The sequence below is a fragment of the Bos javanicus genome, chromosome X (assembly GCF_032452875.1).
Source record: "Bos javanicus breed banteng chromosome X, ARS-OSU_banteng_1.0, whole genome shotgun sequence".
Classification (NCBI taxonomy): Eukaryota; Metazoa; Chordata; class Mammalia; order Artiodactyla; family Bovidae; genus Bos; species Bos javanicus.
The window spans coordinates 111,272,948-111,284,128 of record NC_083897.1 but is presented as its reverse complement, the minus strand read 5'-3'; the positions used below and the strand labels follow the sequence as shown (position 1 = coordinate 111,284,128).

The 11,181-nt window shown below is 38.8% G+C and overlaps 1 protein-coding gene and 1 pseudogene across 1 annotated transcript; both read left to right on the top strand.

Moving 5' to 3' along the window:
* The first annotated feature begins 1,198 nt into the window (after window positions 1-1,198).
* LOC133242659 (NADH-ubiquinone oxidoreductase chain 5-like) lies at window positions 1,199-9,929 on the top strand (annotated as a pseudogene).
* Window positions 9,930-10,031: 102 nt separating this feature from the next.
* LOC133242658 (serine/arginine-rich splicing factor 2-like) lies at window positions 10,032-10,616 on the top strand. The gene has a single exon (XM_061408817.1). The coding sequence runs from the start codon at window positions 10,032-10,034 to the stop codon at window positions 10,614-10,616; it is 585 nt and encodes a 194-aa protein (XP_061264801.1).
* Window positions 10,617-11,181: the final 565 nt, after the last annotated feature.

Below are 11,181 nucleotides of genomic sequence, written 5' to 3'. Positions count from 1 at the left end.
CCTAACCTGATTATCAAAAAACAACATAATCTGGGTCAACTCCACAGCACATAGTCTACTAATTAGCCTTACAAGCCTTCTCCTTATAAACCAATTTGGTGATAATAGCCTTAATTTTTCACTAGTATTTTTCTCTGACTCTCTACCCACTCCACTATTAATCTTAACCATATGACTCCTTCCCCTAATACTAACAGCCAGCCAACATCACCTATCAAAAGAAAACCTGACCCGAAAAAAACTATTTATTACTATACTAATTTTACTACAGTTATTTCTAATTATAACCTTCACCGCCATAGAACTAATCTTCTTTTATATTCTATTTGAAGCAACACTAGTCCCAACACTTATTATTATCACCCGATGAGGAAACCAAACAGAACGCCTAAATGCCAGACTCTACTTTCTATTTTATACACTAGCTGGTTCCTTACCCCTGTTAGTTGCGCTAATTTATATCCAAAATACAGTAGGATCTCTAAACTTCCTAATACTCCAGTACTGAGTACAACCCATACCTAACTCTTGATCTAACATCTTCATATGACTAGCATGTATAATAGCTTTCATAGTAAAAATACCACTATACGGCCTCCACCTTTGACTACCCAAAGCCCACGTAGAAGCCCCAATTGCAGGCTCCGTGGTCCTTGCAGCAATGCTGCTGAAACTAGGAAGATATGGTATGCTACGAATTACACTAATTCTAAACCCAGTAACCGACTTTATAGCATATCCGTTTGTCATGCTATCCCTATGAGGCATAATTATAACCAGCTCAATTTGCCTCCGTCAGACGGACCTAAAATCACTCATCACATATTCTTCTGTAAGCCACATAGCACTTGTCATCGTAGCCATCCTTATCCAAACACCTTGAAGCTACATAGGAGCAACCACCCTGGTAATTGCCCATGGCCTTACATCCTCTATACTTTTCTGTCTAGCAAACTCCAACTACGAACGAATCCATAGCTGAACTATAATCCTAGCTCGAGGCCTACAAACACTCCTTCCACTGATAGCTACCTGATGACTATTAGCAAGCCTAACTAACCTAGCTCTACCTCCAACAATCAATCTAATTGGAGAGCTATTTGTAGTAATATCAACCTTCTCATGATCCAGCATTACAATTATCCTAATAGGAACAAACATAGTAATCACCGCCTTATATTCTCTGTACATGCTAATCATGACCCAACGAGGAAAATATACTCACCACATCAACAATATCTCACCCTCCTTTACACGAGAAAACGCACTCGTATCACTACACATCTTACCCCTATTACTCCTATCCCTAAACCCAAAAATTATTCTAGGGCCCCTATACTGTAAATATAGTTTAACAAAAACATTAGATTGTTAATCTAACAATAGAAACTCATTACCTTCTTATTTACCGAAAAAGTACCCAAGAACTGCTAATTCTATGCCTCCATATCTAATAATATGGCTTTTTCAAACTTTTAAAGGATAGTAGTTATCCGTTGGTCTTAGGAACCAAAAAATTGGTGCAACTCCAAATACAAGTAATAAACATATTCTCTTCACTTACACTAACTACTTTACTCTTACTAACAATACCCATTATAATAACAAGCTCTAACACCTACAAAACTTCCAACTACCCGCTCTACATAAAAACAACTATTTCATGTGCCTTCATTACCAGCGTAATCCCCACAATAATATTTATTTATTCAGGCCAAGAAATAGTCATCTCAAACTGGCACTGATTAACTATCCAAACCCTCAAACTATCCCTCAGCTTTAAAATAGACTATTTCTCAATAATATTTGTCCCAGTAGCACTATTCGTCACATGATCTATTATAGAGTTCTCAATATGATACATACACTCAGACCCCAACATCAACAAATTCTTCAAATACCTACTCCTATTTCTTATCACAATACTTATCCTTGTAACCGCAAATAACCTCTTTCAACTATTTATCGGCTGAGAAGGCATCGGAATTATATCATTCCTACTCATCGGATGATGATACGGACGAACAGACGCAAACACAGCAGCCCTACAAGCAATCCTGTATAACTGCATTGGTGACATTGGGTTCATCCTAGCAATAGCATGATTTCTAATAAACCTCAATACCTGAGATCTCAGCAAATCTTCATACTAAGCCCAAACAACTCCAACATACCCTTGCTAGGGCTGGTGTTGGCTGCAACCGGAAAATCCACCCAATTTGGCCTCCACCCATGACTCCCCTCTGCAATAGAAGGCCCAACTCCTGTCTCAGCATTACTCCACTCAAGCACAATAGTGGTAGCAGGCATTTTCCTATTAATCCGCTTCTATCCACTGACAGAAAACAATAAATTTATTCAATCTATTACACTATGCTTAGGGGCCATTACCACATTATTTACAGCCATATGCACCCTCACCCAAAATGATATCAAAAAGATCGTTGCCTTCTCTACATCCAGCCAACTAGGCCTTATAATGGTAACAATTGGCATCAACCAACCTTACTTAGCATTCCTCCACATCTGTACCCATGCCTTTTTTAAGGCTATACTATTTATATGCTCCGGTTCCATCATCCATAGTCTAAATGACGAACAAGATATTCGAAAAATAGGAGGCCCATTTAAAGCCATACCATTCACCACAACAGCCCTTATTGTCGGCAGTCTCGCACTAACAGGAATATCCTTTCTCACAGGACTCTACTCTAAAGACCTAATCATCGAAGCCGCCAACACGTCATATACCAACGCCTGAGCCCTTCTAATAACACGTGCTGCGATTCATGGGGTCGCGAAGAGTTGGACACGACTGAGCAACTGAACTTAACTGAACTATTACTTTTCAAAAAAAAAAAAAAAGAGAGAGAGAGAGAAAGACCCTATTTTTTAAAGCAAACTTCATATATATATATATATATATTTTATAATTTTTGTGACTTTGTTTTTTTTCCTTAATATTGTATTTTTGAAAATCCAACCTGTACTCTAGATTTTTAATCTTTGGTTTTTTATATTTGTTATCAATTTTTTACCTTTAAGAACCCAATCTTCAGTACCCATTTTTACTTGGGAGCGAGATTACTGGCTTGACTGCTCTCTCCCCCTTTGGACTCTCCTTTTTCTCCACCAGGTCGCCTCTATCTCCTCCCTCCCCCTTTTCTTCTCTACCCAACTCTGTGAATCTCTTTGTGTGTTCCGGATGGTGGAGAATACTTAGGGAACTGATTACTGGCTGGATCTGTCTCTCTTCTTTTGATTCCCCCTTTATCCTCCTGGCCACCTCTGTCTCCTTCCTCCCTCTTCTCTTCTCTGTATAACTCCGTGAACATCTCTGAGTGGTCCAGACTGTGGAGCTCACATAAGGAAGTGATTACTGGCTAGCTTGCTCTCTCCTCTTTTGATTCCACCTCATCTCATCCGGGTCACCTCTATCTACCTCCTCCCTCTTCTCTTCTCCATGTAACTCTGTGAACCTCTCTGAGTGTCCCTCACTGTGGAGAAACTTTTCATCTTTACCCTAGATGTTTTATCAATGGTGCTGTATAGATGGAGAAGTCTTGAGGCTACTGTAAAGATAAGACTGAAAACCAGAAGCAGGAGGCTTAAGTCCAAATCCTGAGAACACCAGAGAACTCCTCACTCCAGGGAACATTAATCAACAGAAGCTCACCAAACACCTCCATACCTACACTGAAACCAAGCACCACACAAAGGCGAACAAGTTCCAGAGCAAGACATACCATGCAAATTCTCCAGCAACACAGCAACATAGCCCTGAGCTTCAATACAGGCTGCCCAAAGTCACTCCAAACACACTGACATCTCATAACTCATTACTGGACACTTCATTGCACTCCAGAGAGAAGAAATCCAGCTCCACCCACCAGAACACAAACACAAGCTTCCCTAACCAGGAAACCTTGACAAGCCAACCATCCAACCCCACTCACAGTGAGGAAACTCCACAATAAAGAGAACTCCACAAACTGCCAGAATACAGAAAGGCCACCCCAAAGACAGCAATATAAACAAAATGAAGATACAGAGAAATACCCAGCAGATAAAGGAACAGGATAAATGCCCACCAAACCAAACAAAAGAGGAAGAGATAGGGAATCTACCTGATAAATAATTCCAAATAATGACAGTGAAAATGATCCAAAATCTTGAAAACAAAATGGAATCACAGATAAATAGCCTGGAGACAAGGGTTGAGAAGATGCAAGAAAGGTTTAACAAGGACCTAGAAGAACTAAAAAAGAGTCAATATATAATGAATAATACAATAAATGATATCAAAAACACTCTGGAGGGAACCAACAGTAGAATAATGGAGGCAGAAGATAAGATAAGTGAGATCGAAGATAGAATGGTAGAAATAAATGAATCAGAGAGGAAAAAAGAAAAACAAATTAAAAGAAATGAGGACAATCTCAGAGACCTCTGGGACAATGTTAAATGCCCCAACATTTGAATCATAGGAGTCCCAGAAGAAGAAGACAAAAAGAAAGATCATGAGAAAATACTTGAGGTGATAATAGTTGAAAACTTCCCTAAAATGGGGAAGGAAATAATCACCCAAGTCCAAGAAACACAGAGAGTCCCAAACAGAATAAACCCAAGGTGAAACACCCCAAGACACATATTAATCAAATTAACAAAGATCAAACACAAAGAACAAATATTAAAAGCAGCAAGGGAAAAACAACAAATAACACACAAGGGGATTCCCATAAGGATAACAGCTGATCTTTCAATAGAAGCTCTTCAGGCCAGGAGGGAATGGAAGGACATACTTAAAGTGATGAACAAAAATAACCTACAGCCCAGATTACTGTACCCAGCAAGGATCTCATTCAAATATGAAGGAGAAATCAAAAGCTTTACAGACAAGCAGAAGCTGAGAGAATTCAGCACCACCAAACCAGCTCTCCAAAAATGCTAAAGGATTTTCTCTAGACAGGAAACACAAAAAGGGTGTACGAACTCAAACCCAAAACAATAAAGTAAATGGCAATGGGATCATACTTATCAATAATTAACTTAAACGTAAATGGGTTGAATGCCCCAACCAAAAGACAAAGACTGGCTGAATGGATGCAAAAATAAGACCCCTATATGTGTTGTCTACAAGAGACCCACCTCAAAACAAGGGACACATACAGACTGAAAGTGAAGGGCTGGAAAAAGACATTCCACGCAAATAGAGACCAAAAGAAAGCAGGAGTAGCAAAACTCATATCAGATAAAATAGACTTTAAAACAAAGGTGGTGAAAAGAAAGAAAGAAGGACACTACATAATGATCAAAGGATCAATCCAAGAAGAAGATATAACAGTTATAAATATATATACACCCAACATAGGGGCACCACAATATGTGAGACAAATGCTAACAAGTATGAAAGGAGACATTAACAATAACACAATAATAGTGGGACACTTTAATACCCCATTCACACCTATGGATAGATCAACTAAACAGAAAATTAACAAGGAAATACAAACTTTAAATGATACAATAGACCAGTTAGACCTAATTAATATCTATAGAACATTTCACCCCAAAACAATGAATTTCACCTTTTTCTCAAGAACACACGGAACCTTTTCCAGGACAGATCACATCCTGGGCCATAAATCTAGCCTTGGTAAATTCAAAAAAATTGAAACCATTCCAAGCATCTTTTCTGACCACAATGCAGTAATATTACATCTCAATTACAGGAGAAAAACTAGTAAAAATACCAACATATGGAGGCTGAACAACACGCTGTTGAATAACCAATAAATCACAGAAGAAATAAAAAAAGAAATCAAAATATGCATAGAAATGAATGAAAATGAAAACACAACAACCCAAAACCTGTGGGACACTGTAAAAGCAGTGCTAAGGGGAAGGTTCATAGCAATACAGGCACACCTCAAGAAATAAGAAAAAAGTCAAATAAATAACCTAACTCTACATCTAAAGCAACTAGAAAAGGAAGAAATGAAGAACCCCAGGGTTAGTATAAGGAAAGATCTTAAAAATTAAGGCAGAAATAAAAGCAAAAGAAACAAAAGAGACCATAGCAAAAACCAACAAAGCCAAAAGCTGGTTCTTTGAAAGGATAGATAAAACTGACAAACCATTAGCCAGACTGAACAGGAAACAAAGGGAGAAAAATCAAATCAATCAAATTAGAAATGAAAATGGAGAGATCACAACAGACAACACAGAAATACAAAGGATCATAAGAGACTACTATCAGCAATTATATGCCAAAAAAATGGACAATTTGGAAGAAATGGACAAATTCCTAGAAAAGTACAACTTTTCAAAACTGAACCAGGAAGAAATAGAAAATCTTAACAGACCCATCACAATCATGGAAATTGAAACTGTAATCAAAAAGCTTCCAGCAAACAAAAGCCCAGGTCAGACAGCTTCACAGCTGAATTCTACCAAAAATTTAGAGAAAAGCTAACACCTATCTTACTCAAACTCATCCATAAAATTGCAGAGGAAGGTAAACTTCCAAACTCATTCTATGACCACCATCAATCACCCTAATACCAAAACCTGACAAAGATCCCACAAAAAAAGAAAACTACAGGCCAATATCACTGATGAACATAGATGCAGAAATCCTTAACAAAATTCTAGCAATAAGAATCCAACAACATATTAAAAAGATCATACACCATTACCAAGTGGGCTTTATCCCAGGGAAGCAAGGATTCTTCAATATCCACAAATCAATCAATGTTATACACCACATTAACAAATTGGAAAATAAAAGCCATATGATCCTCTCAATAGATGCAGAGAAAGTCTTTGACAAAATTCAACATCCATTTATGATAAAAACTCTCCAGAAAGCAGGAATAGAAGGACCATACCTCAACATAATAAAAGCTATATATGACAAACACACAGCAAACATTATCCTCACTGGGGAAAAATTGAAAGCATTTCCTCTAAAGTCAGGAACAAGACAAGGGTGCCCACTTTCACCATTACTATTCAACATAGTTTTGGAAGTTTTGGCCACAGCAATCAGAGCAGAAAAAGAAATAAAAGGAATCCAAATTGGAAAAGAAGAAGTAAAACTCTCACTGTTTGCAGATGACATGATCCTCTACATAGAAAACCCTAAAGACTCCACCAGAAAATTACTAGAGTTAATCAATGAATATAGTAAAGCTGCAGGATATAAAATCAACACACAGAAATCCCTTGCATTCCTATACACTAATAATGAGAAAACAGAAAGAGAAATTAAGGAAAAAATCCCATTCACCATTGCAACGGAAAGAATAAAATACTTAGGAATATATCTACCTAAAGAAACTAAAGACCTATATATAGAAAACTATAAAACACTGGTGAAAGAAATCAAAGAGGATGCTAATAGATGGAGAAATATACCATGTTCATGGATTGGAAGAACCAATATAGTGAAAATGAGTATACTACCCAAAGAAATCTATAGATTCAATGCAATCCCTATCAAGCTACCAACGGTATTCTTCACAGAGCTAGAACAAATAATTTCACAATTTGTATGGAAATACAAAAAATGTTGAATAGCCAAAGCAATCTTGAGAAAGAAGAATGGAACTGGAGGAATCAACCTACCTGAATTCAGGCTCTACTACAAAGCCACAGTCATCAAGACAGTATGGTACTGGCACAAAGACAGAAATATAGATCAATGGAACAAAATAGAAAGCCCAGAGATAAATCCACACACCTATGGATGCCTTATCTTTGACAAAGGAGGCAAGAATATACGATGGAGAAAAGGCAATGTCGTTAACAAGTGGTGCTGGGAAATCTGGTCAACCACTTGTAAAAGAATGAAACTAGAACATTTTCTAACACCATACACAAAAATAAACTCAAAATGGATTATAGATCTAAATGTAAGACCAGAAACTATAAAACTCCTAGAGGAGAACATAGACAAAACACTCTCTGACATAAATCACAGCAGGATCCTCTATGACTCACCTCCCAGAATACTGGAAATAAAAGCAAAAATAAACAAATGAGACCTAATTAAAATGAAAAGCTTCTGCACAACAAAGGAAACTATAAGCAAGGTGAAAAGACAGCCTTCAGAATGAGAGAAAATAATAACAAATGAAGCAACTGCAAAGAATTAATCTCAAAAATATACAAAACTCCTACAGCTCAATTCCATAAAAATAAATGACCCAATCAAAAAATGGGCTAAAGAACTAAATAGACATTTCTCCAAAGAAGACATACAGATGGCTAAGAAACACATCAAAAGATGCTCAACATCACTCGTTATCAGAGAAATGCAAATCAAAACCACAATGAGGTACCATTTCACGCCAGTCAGAATGGCTGCTATCCAAATGTCTACAAGCAATAAATGCTGGACAGGCTGTGGAGAAAAGGGAACCTTCTTACACTGTTGGTGGGAATGCAAACTAGTATAGCCACTATGGAGAACAGTGTGGAGATTTCTTAAAAAACTGGAAATAGAACTACGATACAACCCAGCAATCCCACTGCTGGGCATACACACCGAGGAAACCAGAACTGAAAGAGACATGTGTACCCCAGTGTTCATTATAGCACTGTTTATAATAGCCAGGACATGGAAGCAACCTAGATGTCCATCAGCAGATGAATGGATAAGGAAGCTGTGGTACATATACACAATGGAGTACTACTCAGCCATTAAAAAGAATACATTTGAATCAGTTTTAATGAGGTGGATGAAACTAGAGCTTATTATACAGAGTGAAGTAAGCCAGAAAGAAAAACACCAATACAGTATACTAACACATATATATGGAATTTAGAAAGATGGTAATGATAACCCTGTATGCGAGACAGCAAAAGAGACACAGATGTATAGAACAGTCTTTAGGACTCTGTGGGAGAGGGCGAGGGTGGGATGATTTGGGAGAATGGCATTGAAAGATGTATAATAGCATTTGTGAAATGAATCGCCAGTCCAGGTTCGATGCATGGTACAGGACACTCGGGACTGGTGCACTGGCATGACCCAGAGGGATGGTATGGGGAGGGAGGTGGGAGGAGGGTTCAGGATGGGGAACACGTGTACACCCGTGGTGGATTCATGTTTATGTATGGTAAAACCAATACAATATTGTAAAGTAACTAGCCTCCAATTAAAATAATAAATTTATATTAAAAAATTAATAGTGAAAGTGAAAGTGAATGTGAAGTCGCTCAGTCGTATCCGACTCTTTGCGACCCCATGGACTGTAGCCTACCAGGCTCCTCTGTCCATGGGATTTTCCAGGCAATAGTACTGGAGTGGATTGCCATTTCCTTCTCCAGGGGATCTTCCCAACCCAGGGATTGAACCCGGGTCTCCTGCATTGTAGACAGATGCTTTACCATCTGAGCCACCTAATCTGAGTTATAGTCAATTATGTAATTTGGAATGACAAATCATAACTTTGACTTCTATTTTTTATTTTTTTCAAGCAGAATAAGAGCTCTCATACTGAATTTCTGATTAGAACTCATACCCTGTAGGTGGCTCTCATGGTCTGTTAGTGTTACTGAATCAACCTATCTGTTCATGATCTGTTTTGAAACTTTGTTTCTGTCTTCAAAGTGAACAAATGGTTTTAGCATACATGAATCAGCACTGCCATGTACTTAGTCACATAATTACATCTATACATATATACTTTTGCCCATAATTAAAACTAGGTGTTTAGACATATACAGGAAAAGTCATAAAATGATGTTATAGTCATGAACTTTCACTTTAAAAAAAGGAAAACTGGTACAGAGCTGTTCCTCCAGCAGTCTCAGCTCTGGAGACAATCCACGCGGACAGAACGCTCAACATTCGGGGGTCAATAAGCAGCCACCGGCTGAGGTCAACTGACTTAAAGAGGCACAGTCTTCAGGCTGAATAAAGCCAAGGCAAACTTAGTGCCTGCGTCGTCCTTGCAGCCTTTGCAGACTGCAGCTAGCTCAGAATTCAGTTCAGGGGGCTCTCTGCTTAGCTCACAAAGGTCATGAATTACAGTCGTCCTCCTCCCAACGTGGGCGACTTGATGTCCCTCAAGGTGGACAACCTGACCGACCGCATCTCTCACAGCACCCTGAGGTGCATCTTCGAGAAGTATGGGCCTATCGGCTATGTGTACATCCCCTGGGACTGCTTCACTCAAGAGTCCCGCGGCTTTGCCTTCGTCCACTTCCACGACAAGCACCATGCTGAGGAGGCCATGGACGCCCTAGACAGGGTCATGCTAGATGGCCATGTTCTGCGGGTGCAGATGGCACGCCATGGTCGCCTCCTAGATTTCCACCAAGGCCGCAGCCAGGAAACTCCTCCCCAGAGTCAAGAACGCCAGAGCCACAGCCCGAGGCTTGGTCGCTGCCGCAGGTCCAGCACCAGGAGCCGATCGCCATCTCAGGCCCGATCTCACTTCAGCCGCTCAAAGTCTCCATCTCGCTCCTGTGATAATTCTCCATCATCCTCGAGATCAAGTTCCACTGGAAGTACCAAGTCCTCCTCGGAGTCCACATCTTCCTCAGCAACCACATCTAGATGTAGATCCAGAAGCCTTCCACCAAGAAGAAAGTACAGGTCCTGAGGACAATCAAAAAATCCCTCCAGGTTTCCAGAAGAGGAAGGAGCGGTGTCATATTAGAATAATAAAGAATTATTTATTATTTATTACGAACAACCTGAAAGTTGGGGGGGTGTGGAAGGGAATGAGGGGGACAGCAGGGGGAGAAGATCAACATCTCAGGTGATCAGACAGGCTTTGAAATTACCTACTATCTGTTGAAAAGGTTATTCTTTAACACATTGTGTAACTTTTTACTTGTTTCGAATTTTGCCTCAAGTGGTAAAATTCATTTCATAATGGTATTTTGTTTCTTTTATTCATATATCTTTTAAGTTAGTGAGATGAACAACTTTGTTATTGGTTTGAATATTGGAGGTAAAGTTTCATTTATCTTTATATACTGCATTTTCTTTGAAAGTAAACAGATTGTTGTCTAATTTGTGGCCTCTAGACTTAAGAAAATGTGTGTAGCCTTTTCTTTCTGAGTATTCAAAGACTGTCTAGTGATTGACTCTTCATTGCCATCATTCTTTTAAAAATAAAGACCTACTTGAAGTTATTATAAGTGTATGTACATGTGTTATTT

Bases quoted from the DNA above. Each gene is read 5' to 3' on its own strand.
- LOC133242658 (XM_061408817.1), top strand. From the start codon at position 10,032: ATGAATTACAGTCGTCCTCCTCCCAACGTGGGCGACTTGATGTCCCTC.